The sequence below is a fragment of the Molossus molossus genome, unplaced genomic scaffold (genome assembly GCF_014108415.1).
Source record: "Molossus molossus isolate mMolMol1 unplaced genomic scaffold, mMolMol1.p scaffold_m16_p_3, whole genome shotgun sequence".
Taxonomy (NCBI): domain Eukaryota; kingdom Metazoa; phylum Chordata; class Mammalia; order Chiroptera; family Molossidae; genus Molossus; species Molossus molossus.
In genome coordinates, this window is record NW_023425366.1 from 45,009,125 (window position 1) to 45,031,433 (window position 22,309).

At 39.9% G+C, this 22,309-nt stretch overlaps 1 protein-coding gene across 1 annotated transcript in view; it reads left to right on the forward strand.

Moving 5' to 3' along the window:
- Nucleotides 1-22,309, forward strand: part of LOC118641841 (microtubule-associated serine/threonine-protein kinase 4-like) — a 333,781-nt gene that overhangs the window by 61,602 nt on the left and 249,870 nt on the right. The window contains exons 2-3 of the mRNA XM_036279434.1: nucleotides 975-1,006; nucleotides 14,853-14,888. Of these exons, the coding sequence (XP_036135327.1) occupies nucleotides 975-1,006; nucleotides 14,853-14,888 (68 nt within the window). The remainder of the gene's footprint in view (nucleotides 1-974; nucleotides 1,007-14,852; nucleotides 14,889-22,309) is intronic.

The following is a 22,309-nucleotide window of genomic DNA, read 5'->3' on the forward strand; positions in this document are numbered from 1 at the left end:
AAACACTTTTCAAAAGATAGTTCTCGAGCCCCTGGGAGGCCAAAAAAAAAATTGTAATTATGGGAATGAAGACCAAATTAGTTGAGTCTTTAGAATTTATAGTGTGTGCTTTTTGAGTTTAAATAGCCCGATGACTCATTGCTTCCTGTTCTTTAATTATTGTCATCAAGTAATCATTCTTGAGTACCCCGGGCTTTGAAAACTTCATTAGTGGGTGGAGGTATTTCTGTATCCCTTTGTGTTTGTTTGCTTGTGTTTTTTTGATTTTGTTTTTGTTTTCACAGCCCCCCTATAGTTAGGTAGATAATGGTCTTCATTTGAGATAAGTGTGAAAGCATCCTCTTTAAACTATAAAGCACTGTACTAATTGTTGCTGTGTGGTTACCTGCTTAGAGGTTCATTAACCTACTTTTAAATATGCTAAGTCATACTTTACATTTGTTTTAAAAAAATAACACCAGAAAGAAACCTTTTGATTTATTTTAAAAATTAAATAAAGTGTAATCTTTGGTATGCATAATGTTTTGTGTGAGTCTATTCTGTTGGGGGAAGATAGTCTGATTTAATTGCACTCTTCATTTCACTTTTTATTTAATTATAATCCTGCCAGACTTTTTCTCCCTGTGTCTGTTTCCTCTTTGGGTAAATCCTTTGGTTCCTCAGATTTGCTTTAGGCTCAATTATAGGACCATGTAACTCAACTCAGTATTTTACTGTCATTGCTTTGGGAGGAGTGACATCTTTTCTGTTCTGGAATTTAGATGAACTGTGTTTGTACCTTAAATACAGTGGATAAAAAGAACAATATAAGGCGGGATCCAGCATAAAATTATGACATTAAAATCTGTTCAGTATAGAAAATGCCAAATTATGTACAAGGAAGGACAATACATTTTTCATTATCCATTTACTGTCCTAGTAGTCAGAGGGTAATACACCTTCTCACATATATCTTTTGTTTTTTCCTTTTGCAGAAGGAGCTAAGTCTTCCCAGAAGAGGAAGTTTGTAAGTAGCACAATTTTGTTTCCTTTTTTTTTTTTTTTTGGTACAGTTTGTAATGTAATTATTTTCTGACTTGTTAGGTTTTCATTGGCAAATGGAAGATTAATGATCATCCACCAAATTAGGAAAACCAAAAAGTGCATTTATTTATAAATGTCAAATATTAATGATTTCAAGATAACATTAAGAAAGTTTCCAGGGTTTTGTTCCTTACTGGCATTGTAAACCAAAATGCATATTTATTCCCCAGAGAATCTTAATTTAAATTTAAAAGTTCTATGTAAGCAGGCAAAAGCATTATTTGGTCTGCAGAGAGTATAAATGGATCTGAATAAAAAATTCTGATCTGGGAATTTCTGATTGTTCTTTATACTACGGATTTTATCCAGAGTAAATGGTATAGTTTGCATTTGAATTAAGGAAGCCTGAGTCAGCTAAAGCCTCTACTGTTAGATCTGGATCTTACTGAACTGATCCATGGAATACTCTTGGACTTAAATAGCAAATTTATAACCCTTGACTTGATTTCTTTATAGTGCTTTTCAACCTTTTCTTCACATAAATCTTAATTTGTTTGTTTTTATTAGCAAGTTGCAGAATGAAATTAATTGCCTTTAATATTACTCTACATTTAGGATAGATTTGTTATCAAGTACTGTTCAAAGGCTGGTCTAGAAATGTTTGGATTTGGTCTCTGATTTATGTTGAAGAATGTATTGGATGAAGAGATGTCCTTTTTAAAAAACAAGTGTAATATTTAAGATTAATGACTGCAGTCTCAACTTGGAGGATTAGAAACATATATGGTGACTGTTGAAAGATAGAATTCATTCTTATTGACTAGATTTAAATTTTTTTTAGCCGTTGTGTCTAGGAACCAAAACTTCATCAACTGTGAACATTTCATTACTGTCCATGTAGATCTACTTTTTTACAATTTTAGGCTGCTGAGAGGACACCAGATCATTATTCTTGGAGAATGTGCCTAGATAAATTTTCACTAGCTCCCAGGTTTTATATCTGTGTATTAGAGGTTAATGGCTTAATCATTTGCCATAGGAAATGTCCTTAGAATAAAAAAGTTGCCTTATTCTGAATCTTGATTAGGGCTCTTTTGTCTAACCTTGGAAAGGCTTAAACTTTTTTTTTTCTTTTTCCCATCATGAATAGAAATAAGAAACAAGAAAAATAAATAAAACTACATGAATATTTTACAGGAAAAAATTATCTGTTCCCTTATACTTTTACTTCATGTTAATGCATCCTAGGTGTGTCTTTTACACTTTATTTGAAAACTTTAAAACTTCAATCAAATCTTCCTTTTAGCCTTTATAATAATAGAGCACACTGTTTTTTCTGTTTTTGAATTAGTATGTTTCCTATCAATTATTAAGGTAATATTAATTAGCAAATTAAATTCCCCATATCTATTTAAGGGTCAAACCTCCTTCGTATTTGTGTAAGTCTCAATTCTGTTAATGTTGACAGCCATGAGTTGAAGGCAGAATATAAAGAAAATATTTAAATTTCTCTAGTTGAGAGTATGAATCTTTAATAAAATTTTTTTAAAATGATGGCCTAAATCTGTTTGGGGTTCATGCTTTGAATACGCAGTAAGAGAAAGTTAGAATTACATTTAAGCCATTTTAAACCCCCTTCCTAATAAAAATCAAGTGGTGTATCAATCAGAATATGGGAATAAAGACAATATATATGTCAACAGAAACCTACATTTTTGATTATTAGAGAAATTATTACTTCTAAGGTAAGCAAATAAAAAATAAGCATGCTATTTTGTATTTTCTATTAAATGCAAATATTCCCCAAAGAATTAATGATGTATGATAGGGATGTTCTGGGACTTCCCACCACTCAGCATTTTCCACCAGACAGATGCCAGTAATTACTCTCCTCATGTGAGGTTCTTTTATGACTTTGAGAAAAAGAAAATACTTTAAAAAATAAATGCCAGAATGGTTTTAATACCAATTGAATGAAAAAGGGTACAAAGTGTGTCTTTTTAGGTATTGATGCTAGCCCACATAATGATACTTGATTATTAAACCTGCTAACACTTTATCAATTTATTTACTATATAAATGCTTTCAGATCTGTTAGCACCTTCTCCCCCCAAAACTGAGGATTTGATCCCAATGTTCTGTGGAATCTTCTTTCCACGTTAACAGTGAGCAGTGGCGTGGTGTGATGTATTCCTCGTTGCCTTTGGTTATGTAGTGATGATTGAACTGGTCAGAGGGTGTACCGTGCTCTTCCAAGACGCTTTTGTTATATCTGCTGCTTCTAATTTGTATGTTTTGAAAGATAATATTTTAAAGATGCATTTACATCATTGAGGCACATGGATTTATCAGACTAAAATACATTTAGTATTAATGCCGGCCGGTGTGGCTCAGTGGTTGAGCATAGTCCCATGCACCAAGAGGTTGCTGGTTCAATTCCCGGTCAGGGGACATGCCCAGGTTGTGGACCCGATCCCCAGTAGGGGCACGCAGGAGGTGACCAGTCGATGTTCTCTCTCATCACTATTTCTTGCGCTCTCTTCCTCTCCCTTTCTCTCTCTCTCAAATCAATAAAAAATAAAGAAAAAAGTTTATAAAAAAGAACAAAAAACACATTAAGTATTATTTTAAATAAATGGAAAGGAGGGTATCAGTGAAAGAAAAAGGATAAACATCTGTAACAAAAATTAATTAGAAAAATAAATAAGCTTAAAGATAATTTTATATCTGGAATCATATAAAAACATAATATTTATGTTTTAAGCTTTCACAAATGAAAGTACACAGAAAATAACATAAAATTACTAATTAAAAGTATTAAAAAGCAAACCATATTCTGTTTAAGAAAAAAGTCATTCAGATCCCCACTAATTTGTCATTTATGATCATTTTCTCAAGAACTAACTTGAGCCCTGGCCGGTTTGGCTCAGCGGTTAGAGCGTCGGCCTGCGGTCCTGAGAGACCCGGGTTCGGTTCCCGCTAAGGGCACGTGCCTCGGTTGCAGTTTGTCCCCGGCCCTGGTCGGTCGTGCGGGTTGCAGCCACTCGATGTGTCCCTTTCACGTCGATGTTTCTCTCTCTCTCTCTCTCTCTGTTCCTCTCTCTCCCTCCCACTCTACCTGAACAAAAAATGGAAAAATGTCCTCGGGTGAGGATTAAAAAAATAAATAAATAAAAAATAAACAGAAAAAAAAAAAAAAAAGAACTAACTTGAAGTCTGTGTTCTTTCATATATGACTTAAAAGGTTGCAAAGGCAATAACTGTGAACTTTTTTCCTGACGGTGCAAAGGGCAACTGACAAGAGAAGTCAAGGGAATTACTTTCCAGACAACATGTTACTAAATAACCAAGTGACCCCAGATCAATTTTCCAGAGGCTTTCTCAGCCCATTACCAACTTCAAGGCCCCAGATTCCATCTCTGTTCTGGCTCCCTAGATAGCTGGATTTGGGAGGGTTCTCTTCTTCCTTTCAAAGAGGAATTCAGCCATTTGCCAATAGCAAGGTTCTGGATCCCAGATTTCTTTCAGCACTTCTCTTTTTCAATGGAACTGGAGTTGCCATACTCTTTGCTACCCTTCCCCTGAGCCACCGGTCACAGTCTATGTATCCTTTGAATAGATCACAATATATAGTTATATAAAGGAACACTATGCAGCAGGCAGAATGAATAATCTGGAGTGTATGTATCAACAAGTATAACTATCATAAATAGAATGCTGAGCGGAGTTAAAAGCATATTCCAGGTATAAGATAGTATTTAGATTGTAAAATGTAAACATATGCAAAGCAAGGTATTATATTATTTCTGAATACAAGCATTTGCAGTACAGGGATAAAAACATTCATGGGGAGCATTTTTACAATGACGCCTACTTCTCAGTGGAGGGAGTGAAAGAAATGGGATTTGAGAAAGCCCTACAGAAAGTTTCCTGTGTATCGTTAATGAGGTGGTGTGTTCATGGGTGTTTATAATCTACCCTTCGCACTTTGATGTTCTTGAAATATTCTATTTAAAATGCTCAGTAAATACACGAAGGTAGAATTCTGTTTTAACCAAACACTTATGGAGACTTAAAAAAAATTTGGAGAAGAATTTTACAATACTTAGAATAGCTGCTGTGACAGATACCTGTTGGCTAATGCCAAAATCACAGGGAAATTTCTGATGATACACTTTGATACTCTTGAAGTGCTCTGTGGTAAACCTGGATGAAATGAGACAAAAGAAAGGGTAGCATATATAATGCTACAGTGTGACATTTAGCTGCAGAACTAGATCTGTTGCTTTGAAAATTTAGCCCCTTAAAAGAAATGACTCTAACAATTCTTTGTTTTTCACAAGGTAGCCTGCAGGGTAATAGTACACAGTGAAGATGTTTGTAGATCATGTACAATACAAGTCTGTCTCCCCCTGCTTGGCTCTGAGCTTCCCAGCAAAGTGAAGCCCCTGCCTTTTCTCTCTAGTTTCTATCCAGTGTCTGCTACCTGAGGACCATGAGCTGGACCCTCAGTCCTTCTTGGTTTCAATTCAATGTGCAACGCGTAGACCCTCTTGATGTTCTTTTGATTTTTCTCATAACAGCGAATCTAAATAGTCCATATTTACGAAGGTGCTAATAGTATTCTGGGTCCCTTATCTAGCCTTTGTCATATGTAGAACTTGGGTCCTGAAATGATGTTTCTAAGTGGAAAAACTCTCTAGGAGGTGTTTGTTTTCAGCAGGGAAAGTCAAAAAAGGCTAAAAGCCGAAGGTGTGAGTTAATGGATAGTGTCCCTGGCCACTACCCCTCATTTACAAAGGACCCTTTCTGTTTTGTTAATTGTCCAAATAAACAGCTTTCCGGGACCTAGAGAGCTTCTCCTTTCATGGAATTCCCTGGAGAGAGGAGCAGGAAATTGGCTGGGGCCAGCTTGCCTCCTCCAATCTTGCTTTTTAGTAATCTTTCAGATTTCTCTACGCAGAGCAGAAGGAAACTTGCACTGTCTATTCTTAGCAAGTATTCTCCCTGCTACTTAAAAGAGCCTTTCTTCTCTGCCTTTCCATCATGAGCATGAGACTGTTTCACGGAGCCCCATAGGACTGGGATCCCTATATCTCCCTGCAGGACTGGCACTTGGTCGGTTTTTTGGCCATACCCAGTTTAAAGGTGTATCCAGTGGCAGAAACCCAGAGCAGAAGCAGCATCTCAGGGGCACAGAAATCCTGGCAAAATGGGTTTCTGGCCGTGGAGTTTTGAAAGGACTAAAATGCAACCTAGAATTCTTTTGGTTTATTTTAACTTATTGCTCCAGCAATGGTCCTAGTATCTGGTAACTCTGTCTCTCTGTGGAGTTGTTTCTTCTCCTTCACTCCTTCCTGTCATTGTTATTCTAAAGGTGGTTGGGGTGTAGCAGGGTTGGCCCTGGAGTCATAGGGTAGGAGTGTATGGCCTATGGTATTTTGGTTGGGGTGTAGCAGGGCTGGCCCTGGAGTCATAGGGTAGGAGTGTATGGCCTACGGTATTTTCAGGTCTTCCGGCAAGTTCACCTCCCCGTGCACAAAGAAGACGGGCCCCTGAAACACACCGCCCACTGGAAATGAGTTCCCGTACATCGCAGAGACGCGTTCTCTCCAGCCTGTCACTGCCCTGTGCGCACCTGAGGGCAGGGTGCCACTGAGCTGCCTTCAGCACTGCAGAAGGCCCTTCGCTGGAGGGACGCCCCTGGTGGCTGCCGAGGGACATGCACACAGGAGGAATGTGTGACTTATTTCACTGCTTTCTAATTTTGTCTTTCTTGGGCAGGGGCAGGAAAGGATGTCCAGGGGTGGCATGAAGATGAGAGTGAGCAGGGGCAGAGGGTTTTGTCAGAGATGGTTGGGACTACAGAGGCGAAGGAACCTGATGGCTACTAGAAACTTCTGGGAGGAGCTGGTCTGCTGGACTTAGAAGACAGTTTGTCTCACTGTAGATGTATTGAATGGAATGCACTGGGTTAGGGTGTTTCTTAGGTTGGAATTCCTAATGTTGAGACATGATAGGAAGTGACGTTTTATGTCACTGAATAGGCTTGGGTTGATGCAATCGACATATAGAGGTTTGTGTATTTTTTTGTTAATCCTCACCTGAGGATATTTTTCCAATGATTTTTAGATAGAGTGGGAGGGAAGAAGAGAGGGGGAAGAAACATCAATGTGAGAGAGACACATCGATTGGTTGCTTCCCACAGGACCCCAACCAGGGCAGGGGATCAAACCTGCAACCCAGGTACATGCCCTTGACTGGGAATCGAACCTGAAACCCTTCCATCCTAGAGCCGATGCTCTAACAGCTGAGCCAAACCAGCCAGGGCAATTGTATATGTTTTAAAGAGAAGACATCCAGGCCAATTGTGTTTCAGCCAGAACATGCTGCCTGATGCTCCCTTTCGGAAAGTAGTTTGAACAAAATGAGGCTATTTCCAGAATGCAAGGAGAGGGAATCACCCGAGTTTTACAACTGAGTTGTGTTAGATTTATGAGATTTTCAGCAAGATGAAAGCAACATTTCCCGAAAGAGGAGGAAAGAGCTTAATTCAAACAAAATAAAGAACATGTAAACCATATTTGAATGAGTTTTAAAATAAACTTAGTTTTCTTCACAGTACTTTCTTTCCTCCCACTTCCACAAAGATTGAAGCAAGAATTTCAAAATATCGAATGCTGAAGCCAAATGAAAGTCCAGTGTCGTTTTGAATGTTAGAAACCCAGAAACAAAATAAACAGAAAAAGAACAACACTGAGGCTTGCATGTGAATTAGCATTTAAAGTGGTATGTTTATATAAAGAGAGAATGGTGTGATATATCCTGAGAGTAAAGAGAGGATTTCAGACAGTGAGAGAATGTCAATTGCATTTATATATTCATCGAATAGGCAGTTTGGTATTTGGTATGTATTTGCAGCGTCCCTTATCACGCCAGCCTTCGCCTTCTGTGAAGTGGGGAGGGGAGACCTGGGAGACTGAAACAGTGTAGCATTGATCATTTCACCGTTGACAATTGTTGCAAGAATGTAGGTTGCTGCAGGGGGAGAGGGGTTAGGTCACGGGGGAGCCATGTGCATATTTCCAAACACACTTGGGAGTGAGAAGCAGAATCTGTGTGCTTGTTCATTGGGGTGGAGGCAGGGACGCCAGAGGCTTGTGGACTGTACACTGGATCCAAAATGCCACCCCCAGTTAAGAACCATTGTTCTTAGGAGAGCTTTAGGGCACAAAGTGGACTTCTCAATGCCCGAAGGCATGAGGGAAGTTATCTGTGTCCTATTTACTAGGATAACTTTCTAACAAACCCTAGTCAAATAGGAATTTGGGGATTTTTAGTGAGCAGTGCTTTTCAGCGAGGCTTGGACAGGGTGGCACGCTGAAGCAGACAGGTGCCTGCACTCTCTCGCTGGTGCCAACTTCCCGCCTCTGCTACTCAACAGGTGTTCCCACACAAGGACGCCGTGGCCACACTGCCTGGGTTCCAACTGTGCATCTGTCATTCAGTCCGCCGCATGACCTCCAGAAAGCTACGTCACCTCTATGTGCCTTCCTTTGTTCATCTGTAGAATGGGAATACTATTCTGTCCCGGAGTGTTTTAGGACTATTATTAGTTAATATTTGTAAAGTGTTTATAACAGTGCCTGGCATACAGTATTTTGTTAGGTAAATAGAACATATTGGGAATGAAGCTTCTCCCAATCACTTATCTTTGTAACTCTACAGTTAGGAGAGGACCGCAAAGCAGGCTGAGGAAGGTCCCTTAAAGCCAGGTCATTTGAGCTGCATTTTCTGAGGGGCTGTTTTGTTTACAAGTCTCCCGTGGGCAGAGAGGTGTTACACAGGGCAGTTGACCCCATATTCTTGGGTAGATCTTCCACTATATCCACAATGGTCACCCCTGGTGGCAGGGTTTCTAGGTGTCCTGGGAGGACAGACCTGCATCACCAGGCCGCGGGGGAACAGGCTGTGCTCAGTAACCTCTCTTCCAGAATCGTCCATCCCTGTGGGCCTGCCCATTCTCAGCATGGAAGATGGGTCACTTCTTGAAGCTGTGTTGAGGAAAATGAAGTAGGATATTATAGATGTCCATATGGAAAATCTTAATCATCAGCTTTTAAAGCTGGAAGAAATCGAATGAATAATACTTGTGTTTGGTAAGTGAGTTTAGATGATTTGGGATTTGCGTGTGTTCAGAGTTCCTTGACTATAGACTATGACCAGAATTTAGGGTTCCGACCCACCAGGAACTGGAAAGCAACCTTTGCTTCTTAAGGGCAAGTCTATTTTGTTAGAAAGAGGAAATCCACAAGGGTGTGGGTGCGTTTTGTACTGTAAAGATAATACATGTTAGTATTGACATCCACAGTGTGGACCCAATAGAAGGGTACACGTCGCAGAGTATGCTTGACTTCACCAAGCTTGTCTCCGTTTCTTTGAACATCTTGGAAAGCATGGCCACGGCCGCTTCTTAAGAGTTTACACTTACAACTGCAACCGAAGGGAAGACCTCCGAGTCTCACACCAGCACCGCCAGGATGCGAAGTTTGCTCAGACAAATAAGGAGACTTGTGACAGTCACCCTGGTGGGTGTGGCTCTCCCAGCTGCAGGAACTGGCAGTCCCCGAATGTGTGCATTATCCAGTGAGACACGTGAGCGGCAGCTGAGTTCTGTATTGTTCTCTGCTCCGCTGTGCTGCAGTCAGCTGGGCCGCTGGCAGCAGTGGGGGCGTGGGGGGACCCGGAGGAGCTCGCCTGGCCCTGGTGTTTCTCCTTCCACTGTCTGCCGTTCTGACTCCTGACAAACAGCTCTCCGCTCCTTCACCCTCCGTGGCAGCCAGCCCCGTCGGACCTGAGCCGTGGCGGTGAACTTATTGGAGGGTTTCCCTCTCTGCTTCTCTGCAACACGGGCTTCACTCTGAGAATTCAGATGGGACATTTCCTTCATCCGAAGACATATGCATCGTCTTTTACCGTGTGGTATAAAGTCACCGCTTCCGAAGGAGGTTGAAGACTTTTCCATGCTTATGTGTTGGAACATTGGACGTGCCTTTGCCCAGGCCAGGAACTGTGCACTCTCTTCCCGGAGCCTCCGGTCTCCACCTCACACACCTGCCAGGCCTAGTACCATGAGGAATAGTGGGCAGATGGTTGCAGGAGAGGGAAAAATTGTATTAAGTAGATTCTATGAATTTTATTTGCACGTGGAAATTTGTGGCATCAGTTTGACCCAGCAAAGGATACATTTCACTGTTTTAAGAACGAAAATTTTAATGATAGGAAATTCAAATATGTGTTTTCTATTGAGGGGAAGATTTTTAAGTGCCTTTATTCTCAAACTAGAAATTCTTCTTTCAAGAAATAGTTGCATATTTTGTGGGTGCTTATGTAAAGTTGTTCTTACCCTATTAGAAAACATGAACTTGCCCTGGCCGGTTTGGCTCAGCGGTTAGAGCGTCGGCCTGTGGTCCTGAGAGACCCGGGTTCGGTTCCCACTAAGGGCGCGTACCTCGGTTTCAGTTTGTCCCCGGCCCTGGTCGGTTGTGCGGGTGGCAGCCACTCGATGTGTTCCTTTCACATCGATGTTTCTCTCTCTCTCTCTGTTCCTCTCTCTCCCTCCCACTCTACCTGAACGAAAAATGGAAAAATGTTCTCCGGTGAGGATTAAAAAAGAAAACATTAACTTGGCATATGCTTTGTGCCCTTCATTGAGCAGGAAAAATGATGTCTAACTCCCTTTGTGTCATAGAAACCAATGGGATCGACCTTGTGGTGACATTAGCACTGAGCACGACTCTCACTCACCCCATTTCCCAGTGGTGGTGGTCCATGCTTCTAAGTGGGAAAGTTAGCTTTGAGACAGAGGTGACCTTTTGACTTTATTTTTATTTTTCGAAGGCTGCGGAGGGTACTTGCTTTGAGGAGCTGGCACCATGTGACACCCTCATGTAGTTGCTGTAGAACAAATGACATTTACTGCAGGGATAGTGGGGACCTGCCCCGGGGCTGGCAGGAGGACACAGGGAGGGGGCATTCTGCTCCTTTCCTCAGCCCCCCTGGGCCTCTCTGCATGGGGCACCTGAGTGAGTTCACCAGGGGGTTCGTATTTCAGGGTATAAAGCATCATGTTTAGAAGCTTAACAAATCAAGAATCAATTATCTGGGAGAATAAGCAAGGGGTTTTTACATCTAGGGTAAATTAGTTTAAACGCTAAAACCAGTCCCTGTGGATTAAAGAAGCACTTGGAAGCAATGGAATATATTTTTTAAATGCACTTGACATTATATACTGAAATGAAATTAATAGATCGGTACACAGACTTCATGTCTTAGGGGAACAATGGTGGGTTTTTTAGGTGAGATTCCAAGGTATTACCAATTTGTATGTAAATGTACTTGATTCTGATAGAATCACAGGAAAAAATATTGTCATCAAACATCTGGTTAAGAGTAAGTTAATTATTATCTTTGAGAATTCAGGCTGCTTGGCTCTATTCTAATTTTTTTTTTCCTGAAAGATGTTGGTCAGACAGTATCTTTAGATCACAGTCAGGATGGTGATGGTGGTGGTTACCGTGGGAAATAGTGAAGAGGAGAATTGAAATAAGATAGGTTAAATTGGTACTTTCTGAGCTCTATCTTGTCTCTCCCTGCCCAACACACACCTTTTATCTACTATTTAATATCACCTGGGCTGTATTATGGAGAGTATGCAGGAATTGTGAATTGTATGTTAACCCACAGCAGAATTTAAAATAGAAAACATGCCCAGCCAGTGTGGCTCAGTGGAATGAGCATCGTCCTATGGACTGAGAGGTCCTGGTTCGATTCCTGGTCAGGGCACATGGCCGAGTTGTGGCTTGCTTCCCAGCAGGGGGCGTGCAGAAGGCAGTCGATTGCTGTTTCTCTCTCACATTGATGTTTCTATCTCTCTCTTTAAAAACAATCAATAAAAAAGACCATATTAAAATAACAAAAGAAAAACCTGAAATGGCTTTCTCGAATGAAATTCCATGTAGCATGAACCAATTTCAGCTGTCCCAGGAGCCGCAGAACCCTGCATGGTCTAGTCATGTTCCTCAGCAGCTAACAACGCTTCCCCCACCACCCATCCTTCAAAAAAAAACCCCAAAACAAAACAGCTTTATTGAAGCATAATTGGCATACAGTAAACTGCACTTAAAATACTCAAGTTTATAAATTGACAGACATATATACCTGTGAAACTACCCTCACAATCAAGGTAATGGAATATCCACCTTCCCCAGAAATTTCCTTTTAGCATTTTATAATTGCTCCTTCCACCCCCACATCCCAATCAGTTACTAATATTGTCCATACCAAAAGATCAGCGTGTATTTTCTAAAGTTTTAAATAAATGAAATGATACTCTTTATTATACTTTACGGGGGGAGGGATCTGGTTTATTTCACTCAGCATATTTATTTTGAGATTAATCTATGTAGTAGCATGTGTTCAGTTTGTACCTTTTATTGCTGAGTAATATCCTATTAACTGGATACACCATAGTTGGATTATTTATTCACTTGCTGACGGACATTGGAGTCACTTATAGGTTTTGACCGTTATCAACAAAGCTGCCACACATGATTGGTAAATTTTCTCCCAGCCTGTGGCTTCCATTTTCAGTCTCTACAGCATCTATTGAAGAGCAAAAGTTTTAAATTTTGATGAAGTCTAATTTATCTATTATGTTGTTGTTGTTTTTCTCAGAAAATGTATAGTTTTCAACTTTACATTTAGGTCTATAATTCATTTTGAGTTAATGTCATCTGTGGGGTGAAGTGTGGATTGAAGTTCATGTTCTTGTGTGTAGGTACCTGTTTGTTCTAGCACCATTTGTGGGACACACTTTCCTTTGTCCACTGCATCATTTCGTACCTTGTTGAAAATAGTTGTCCGTACATCTGTGTGTCTATCTACAGACTTTATTTTCTGTTCCATTGACCTATCTGTCTGTCTTCACAGCAATACCACACTGTTTTGATTGTTATTATAGCTTTATCATAAGTTTAAATAGCAGATAATGTTCTCTAACTTTGTTTATTATTTTTTTTCAGAGTTGTTTTGGCTATTTTAGGTTTTTGATTTTGGAATCATTTTGTCAGTTTCTACAAAAACAGTCTGTTGAGATTTTTATTGGTGTTGCATTCTGTCAGTTTGGGAAACTGAAGAGTTTTCCAGTGGTATCATGAAACTCTAGTCTTAGAGATACATCAGGGAGAATAATATGTGAGTTGGTACAGTGGAGACACTGGGATAAAATTGTCCCCCAGGATGTGTTGCTGGAAGAGATGGGTGTCCCAGCTGGGGGAGACAGAGTTGAGAAATGAGTGACTATAGATGAGCAAGTACATGGTCAGAAAAATTCCCTCAAGGAACCCCAAGAGAAATTGTGGGATGGGCATGTTTCCAGAAGAAGAACTACCCTTGGATGGGTAACTCTGGGAGCAGCTCAGGTGATGATTTCAAATTGAAGTCGGAGGGAACTGGCCATGTTTCTTCTGGGAAGAACTGCGTGGACAGCTCGGGCTCAGCAGAGTCGGGGAGGAGAGGAGGGAGAATGTGCTTCAGGTCTGCAGGCTTAGATGTTCACCTAGCAGATGAGGAGCCACACAGTCTGGAAAGGTTGCGATGCAATGAACAGTTAGGGAGGAGTGACATCAGGCTGTAACAGTTGTCACAGTGACCAAGTCTTATAAAACAACAGAGGTCCATGGTACAATTGAACTGATTGTTGGTCTAGAACAGTGGTTCTCAACCAGAGGTGATTTTGTCCCCTTGTGGGACATGTGACAATGTCTAGAAACATTTGTAATTGTCACAACCGCTGGGGAGTGTGATTTCTGCGAGGTCAGGGATGATGTTAAACATCCTACGAAGTAGAAGAAAACACGACCTCCCCCCGCAGCAGAGACTTACCTATCCACAATGTTAGTAGTGCCAGAAAGTTGGGGAACCGTGGTCCCAAAAGCATGGACCGGTAGACGTGGTGGCATGAGAGTGGGACTGACACTCTCATGTCTGCATGTCTGGAGGAGAAACCTGCTCCCATGTGGTGACCGTGGAAAGTGACCCTGGATGATCAAGACTTAGTTTGTGGAAATCTTTGGCCATGTTTCCAGAAGATGTCTACCAATATTGTCATCAAGTAAAGCTAGTTTAACAAAAGCATGCCTTGACTACAAACACATGAAAGAAATGTTCACCATTTGCATTAATTCACTTTAGAAGTAGATTTATTTACTATTTTACCAAAAGATGAATGTCTGGAAATACTACCGCTCTACTGCCAGTAAGAAAAGTTAATACGTTTTATTAAATATATTTTTAAAATTATGAAATGAATATGATGCTATAGTAACTAGTGAAACAGCACCAAGATAGGTTGAGAGAAATTAAATGATCCTCATCTCTGCCGACCCCGCGCCCATCACAGCCCCAGGCAGCCTTGCGTGTCTCAGTGTCGCTGTGCCTTCTTCCTGTCCTTGTGAGGTGCGTGAGTGCGCCCATGCGCGTTGTGATCTTGCCTTTGCTGCTGCTGCCTTCAGAATGAGCTTGCAGCACTCTTCAATTTGCTCTGCGCACCATGCCAATCCACCAAGTCAGATTTAGCTCCTTCTTTTTTGTAATTATATAATATTCTGTATTACAGCTAGATCACATTCCTTTTAACCATTTTCCCACAGCTGGTCATGGTATTACCAGCCCTCCCCTTCCTCTGCCCCACAACAAACAGTGCTGCAATAGACATCTTTGTACCTATATTTTTACATACTGGTCCTTTTTTTCCTTTTTTCCTATAGGATAGATTCTCAGAAGTGGAATTGCTTGGTCAAACGGTATGTGTATTTTTAATTTTAATAGATATTGCTAGATTATTTTCCCCATAGGAAGAACAAATCACATTTGCACATAAGAGCACCCATCTCCTTTTAATTCTTGCCAATCTTATTATCTCTGATCATTACTTTAATTTGCATTTTCTATGCCAACATTGATGTCGAGTATATTTTCATATATTTATTGTCCATTTGAATTTCTCTTTGCTTCATTTCATGTTCATTTCCACTGCCCATTTATCTATTTTGTAGTGCTTTTGTTTCACAGTTTTGGAGAACTGTTTATTGTGTTTTTAAAATGTTAATACTCCGTTGTATGTGTACAAATATATCATTATAGTTCTTATCTCTGTGTATAATGCCCTTTGCAAAATGAAAATTGTTTATTATTCAATCAAATATGTCTTTCTTTTTCTGTATTGCTTCTTATATCTGTTTTGCTTAGGGTGATCTCGTCTGTCACAGGGTCTTACAAATATTCTCTTAAGTTTTCTCCCCAAGTTTTTTAAACATTAAATTTTACTCTAGTTTTAAATTTTATACATGCTATGAGGTAGGAGTCTTTCTTTTCTTTTTTCCCCCCCGAGATGGATATCCAGTTACTTAAGTCCTTGTTATAACAAAAAAAATTTATTTTTTATGAGACTGAAATGTTATCCTTGTCATGTGTATATTTGAATCATTTCTGAACTCTGTTCTGATCCCTGAATGTCTGTTTCTGTGCCAACACCATTCTGTTTTGAATGCAGTGGCTCTCTATTGAGTAGTAATGTCTGGTAAGTTCTTCACTGGGCTTCTTTTCCTACTTTCCATGGTTGTTTTTAACCATTTAATTATTTTTTTCATATTTTTCTGGCTAAGTTAAATTTAAAAACTTCAATTTGTGGACTTTTTTTTTTTAAATGCTTTGAATATAAAAGGTAATATAACAATGAATATGATGAATAGAATAAAAAATTAATATTTATTAGTTTGGGAAATCTTCAAAACAATACATAATTTTAAATTCATGTTAATGTGAATAATAACTTATTTGGGTTCACTGACATTCTTAACTGCTTTTTTGGAAAATTTGATTGTTATAATATTAAGGTAATAAATACCTTTACGTTTTTCTAAAGGAATTTGAAGTATTGGAGCTAAACACTAACACTGTCTGCAACAAGAAATCAAAGTAATATTATCTTACAGATGAACACATATACAAACACATGTGAGGCCTGTATTTTGCTATGAAAGCAAAGAGACATCCCATGTGGGTTCTGCTCATGTTGACTTAGTTATAGGGGAAAAAAATTAGTTTGTTCTATGGCCAGAAATGAAATAGTGAAATAATTAATGTATTGTGATTATTATTGAATGGCATACTTGGAAAAATTACAATTATGCTTTAAAAAATGAGATTCCTAGTACTTTCAGTATTGTAATTTAAATAAATGGATTGCCATGACAATTTTTTGCACGTGTATACATATTAAAGATGATAATTTAGAAAAGAAGGGGACATGAATTAAAATTATTCACATAAAGATAAAAAAGGACTTAGTAAATTTCGAGTTAAATTGAAACCTTGTCATCTTTCAAAAGTTGTTTTAAATTTATTTTTATATTATTTTAATTCTCACTCAAGGATATATTTATTGATTTTAGAGAGGGAGGGAGGGAGAGAGAGAGAAAGGGAGAGAAAGAGAGAGACATCAATGTGAGAGAGAAACATCAATTGGTTGCCTCCCATCCATGTCCCAGCCAGGGATCAAACCCGCAACCTAGGTATGTGCCCTGACCAGAATCAAACCTTCAACCCTTCTGGTGTACGGGACAATGCTCCAACCAAGCCACCCAGCCAGCATTGAACTTACAGTCTTTATTACATAAAATCCAAATGTGACTTTTCTGCTGTGTTCTGAAGAAGGTCGTGAATAGTTACCTTCCAGCTTTTATCTGGACTTATATGCGCTCATCATAACAGGCACTCCTGGGACCCCAAGTTTGGTTTCTAATATTACTTTCCACTAAAGTGCCTCAAGACTCTTTCTGGAACATAGGGAGAAGGTATTGGTTTGGGATAGTTCTTGTTGTAGTTGTTGCTAAAGAACAAGCATGCGTTCGATGGTGTGTGGTTGTTGAGCTGTACAGAACAGAAGGGCCACACTGAGGGCACTTCCGGGCCAACAGTGGAAATTTAAGTGACAGAGGAAACAGTAGTCATAAGGCACTGAACAAGTTGAGCTACCAAAAGCCAAGAGTCAAGCATGTTATATCAAAGGTGACAAATGACATAAATTGTGCTAGCTAAAAGGCATATCATGTTTCCAAATAAGCTGTACTGTGGTCAATTCCAATTATGTTTCCTGCACTCAAATTTTAATCATCCTCAAAATTGACAGATGTGATAAACAAATATAAAAAGATACAATTAGAGTATACTTTAAATGTAATTATGCATGAGTGTTAAATATCTGTAGGCTCTCTTTGGGACTTAAAATCATAGTAAAAACAATAAATAAGGGTATCATAAAATTAATAATAAAGGAATTTTTTATAGTACTGTCAAATATTTAAGCTTTTAATTTGCTCCAGGGCTGCCCAGTTCTAAAGACTCTAGAAGGATACAATTGTTTAAATTAGGATAGAGAATCTCTCTGCTTTTATAAAACAAACAGACATAAGCAGCCATCAGTGACCGTGCTGGACATGACGATAGGAGTCCACGGACAATAAACTTAGTGTTTTTTTATTCTTGAAGCCAGAAAAACTCTGGTTGCTGCAGTGTTTCAGTATATTCAAAAAATCACTGTGATTAGAGGACTTCAAGCGATAAACTTGGATGATAAAAGCACTAGAATAATTAAAATAATGCTCACAGGACTTGAGGAATGAGAAGGGAGAGGCCCCAACACAGCAACATTGGGTAAAAATAATCATGTGTTGATTTATTTATTTATTTTATTTTTGTATTTTATTTTATTTTTTTTATCCTCACCTGAGGACATTTTTCCATTTTTTTGTTTGGATAGAGTGGGAGGGAGAGAGAGAGAGAGAGAGAGACATGGACGTGAAAGGGATACATTGAGTGGTTGCTACCCGCGCCACCCAACCAGGGCCGGGGACAACCTGCAACCGAGGTACGTGCCCTTAGCGGGAACTGAACCCGGGTCTCTCTGGACCACAGGCCAACGCTCTAACCACTAAGCCAATCTGGCTAGGGCTTATGTGTTGATTTAAACAAATCAGCTGTTACGTACTGCCCTTGGCCTCTGCTTTACATAAAGATGCTAAGCAGGTGCTGCTATTACTACACTGACGGAAGAACGATGACGTACCTCCAGAAACATTTCAGATGTTATGTCTGTAAGGCCAGGGCTATCTTTTCTGGACCCAGTAAGATAAGGTAAACTGGAATCCCTCTTAATCCATAGGTATCCTTGATCTAGATCAAATGGAAATAAAACAACCTTCTGTGATGCTTACTTTGTAAAGATGAAAAAAAAATCTTACAACTAAAAATTAAACAAAACTGAATCAAGGTGTATGTTTTCTACACAGACACCTTTTCTAAATGACAATTTTAGGACTTGTGAAGGTGGCCTACAAATGGCTGAGGGGAAATGGAACGTCACTTCACATTGTTCTAGTCTAATACTATCCTCTTGTTCTTGTTAACATGTTACCCTTGTTAAATACTACCGTTGTGTGTTTGGCACTGTCTTAAAATGTCTTAAAATAAAACCTCACCGACTTCCCATCTTTATTTTACCTAATCCGCCACTGGAATCTGATAAGCCTCCTACACAGAGGAGGTAGAACAAAACACTGCGAAGACACGAGACCCCAGCAAGCCTGAGACGTCCAGATGGCTTCCGCCTTAATCAGGGCGGCGGGTGGTCAAGGGTGTTACCTCCAGGGAAGATGTAGGCCTTCTGGAGCGAGGACACGCTCTCCCCGGGCTCTAGAAACCATAAATCAGTTGCAATCATGACATAAGTACTTGGTTGTTCTGTGACCAGGTCTTCTGGCCATTAAGAAATGTGTCGAGCCCGGCCGGTGTGGCTCACTGGTTGAGCGTGGACCCAAGCACCGGGCGGTCACTGGTTCGATTCCTGGTCAGGGGACATGCCCAGGTTGTAGGCCCGATCCCCAGTGGGGGGTGTGCGGGAGGTGACCAATTGATGTTCTCTCTCATCGATGTTTCTATCTCTCTCACTTTCCCTTCCTCTCTTTCTAAAATAAATAAAGGAAAATAAATTATTTAACAAAAAAAAGAAGTGTGTCAAGACCGTTCCATTTATTCAGATGAAGCCCCTGGGTCAGTGGTCAGTGACCCTCTTTGCTCTGCGTTCAGGAGGGAGAGCTGCCTCTGCAGGGACCTGTTGTGAGCTGGGCGTGTGCTGCCCGCTGCCTTCCACTTCCGGCTCCTTAGTCAAAGGATGACTGGCCTGGGGGCAGGAGTGGGGTGGAGAGGATCAACGGGGGAAGGGGGACATCTGTAATACTTTCAACAAAAAAAGATACATTTAAAAAATGTTTCTCCTCAAACACATTAAAAATAAATAAATTGACACAAATTTAGCCCCTGTTAATCCCTACAATGTTTTCATACATCTACATATTTAAATGCATCTCCTTGAGTTTTCTGTTGTCATTCCTGCTAACAATGACATTCTAATGAATGAAATAACTATTTGCCAAGAAAAGTTAAAAAAAAAATACATTGGTCTCTTCTCCTGGTGTTGGATTTGTTAAGGGCCAGCTTACTAGGTCTTAGAAAGGGATACCATTGAAATGTATTCAATAGAACCTTCAAAAGTGAAGTGAACCTGTCAAAGAGATAGAAAGTAAAGATATTTTAAATATAATTGCAGTTGTATTCAGTAGTGAAAAAAAAAAAAAAAGCTAAAGCATTTCTTTTGAATGCCATCCTGAAGTGCTGAACATTTTGCAAGAATGGGCAGGATATTCACAGGATGGAGGGCCCCTCAGCATTCTCCAATTTAGGACAGCACATGGCCCCAGCCTCCAATTTATCTGACCAGGTCTCCGCTGGATCTGTTAAGGCCCCTTCGTTTTCATCTTCTTAGACATCCAGCCATGGAGCATAAGATCACATTTGTAGGGACACTGTGACGGAACAAATATTTTCTTTCACATGGTGCTTTCAGAAGAATTCTTTTATCTCCTAGATGGCTAGGCTCCTTGGATGTCTGAACAATGAAGAATCTGAGTGAGCTATTTCTACACCTGAACCCTGGGAGCTTAACGGACTTTGAAGTGGATTGCTGCACATTACCGGGCCACAAAAAGTGGGGTTTTTCATAGTTCTTGCATTGATGTCTGTAAGCCAGATGGCTTTGTAAAATGAGCCCCAATGCAGTAAAACTGATGAAAAGAAATGCCAGATAGTTGAAGGCTTTCATACCCGATGTGAGCCTGGCAGAAAGAATTGTTCTCTTGGGGTACGTTAATATTGGGGAATCTCACTCTCTCGTCTTTAAGGGTCAGCCAGTGACAACTGAGACAGGTGTTGGCAGCAGGAACCTTCAAAATGAAGACCAAAAGACCTCTCTCTAGCCAGCCATTAGAAGAACTGCCTTGGAAAGAAATGAAGCTGGCCAATGAGAGCAATGCTTTGATAGTTGTAGATACTTCCTGAGGTTGTGGCTCACGGACTTCAGTGATGCTCTCGTACCTGGCCTCTGTACTGTGTTCCTAGATCAGCATGTCCTGAACCCCAAAGGTCCCGTTGCCTGCCACCCTGGGGCAGCTCTCAATCCTCTTCTCTGCAGAGTGTAGATGACTCTGTGGAGGATGCTGGCGCTCTTGCTATTTCTGTTGCCTGTATAGAAATCTCTCTGCCCATGTTTGTAGCCCTGAGCACTGACCTTAACCTAAGAACACAGCCATATATTTCAAGTTGTTGGGGGGAGGGGTGATGGATGAAACTTGGCCTTGTAGGTAGAGGGATTCAGAGTTGTAACAAATTGTTGTCTGGCTTCATAACCTACCATCCAATTATTGGGAAATGGGGTTTGAAGCAGAACAAAGAAAAAACTCATCTTAGGATGAGCTTTAAAAACCTGTCATAAAAGAGGTAGCTGGCCCTGGGTCCAGTTGTTTTTCCATCATCAGGAAACACTCAAATCCTGCAACATATGCTGTATGATAGAGGTTTAAAAGCCAAACCCCTCCCTATCCTATTTTCTCCCTCTTGCCATCTCCTCTGATTGACTCATGGGATTTGGTGGTGCTTGGCTATCAGAGTAGCGGTGGCCAAGGACCAGGGACCTGTGTCTCTTTGAAATAGCTAATTTCAGAGGAGTTTGTACATTTTGACCTTTCTGAACTTCTCTGGGTCCTTTCAGAGAGGGGAGTATTCAGACCTGGAAGCATTTCTAAGAATTATGTTTGGAAAATAAACTGATATGTATATCCCTATTATTATGTTCTTTTTTATTTATTTTTATTTATTTATTTTTTTACTAATCAGTATTTATAATATCTGAATAAGTTAGGAAGAATTGGTCTTTGTAGAAAATAATAATTTGAATAATACTTCTGTCAATCACACAGGTGATCATTGGAGAAGAACTAGAAACCACAGACAGGAAAAAAAAAAAAAAGCCTTACAAATTACCCCATATCTTACCACTTAAAGAAGAGATAGTTTAAAAAGCAGAGAATTGAACTTTCACTTGTATCTTTTGATGCATTAAATAACTTTTTTCTTTGGGTATTTTCAGCTTTACAGTCTCTTAGCATTTAAGAAATGGTGTAGCATTTTATTTTACTGTAAAAATTCTTAGACATAAAGCATTAATCATTTTTTCCTGACTATTCCCATTGTAGAAATAGATAGAAGTATGAAGAATAAAAGTGTTTATCCGAATCTCATCTCACAAGCCTTTTACTATATTTCTTTCCAGGCTGTTTTCTAGATCCTTGTTGCTGGATGATGATTGATTCTTGGCGTGCATTTTCTTTCCAGCGGGGAAATGCTTCCTGCAGCTGACCAGACGTATATGAGCGGAGTGCCCTGCTAACCCGCAAACTCTCTGTACCTTTAAACAGAAACAGGCAGGAGAGCGCAGTGCCGGGCTGTTTGTAATGGTCGTGTATGGCTGTTTAGGGCACCGAGGCATTTCCCTACTTTCAGTAATTCATTTTTTAAAATTCCAAATGGTACCATTTTTTTCAGCAGCTGTTGGCAATATTTGTTTAGGTTCAGGGAAGCTTGCCCTTTTTATGTGCAGGAAATCACTCTGAACAACACATTTTAATAGGTTCCAGTAGTCAACAAAGAGATGCTATATTCATTTAGGGAATAGAACAGATTTTCTTTGTTTTGCTTTAACACTTGGGGCTTTATAAGATTTCCCCAGAAACCAGCACCACAGCCATTCTTAGCCAAGCTGTGATTTGTGGAG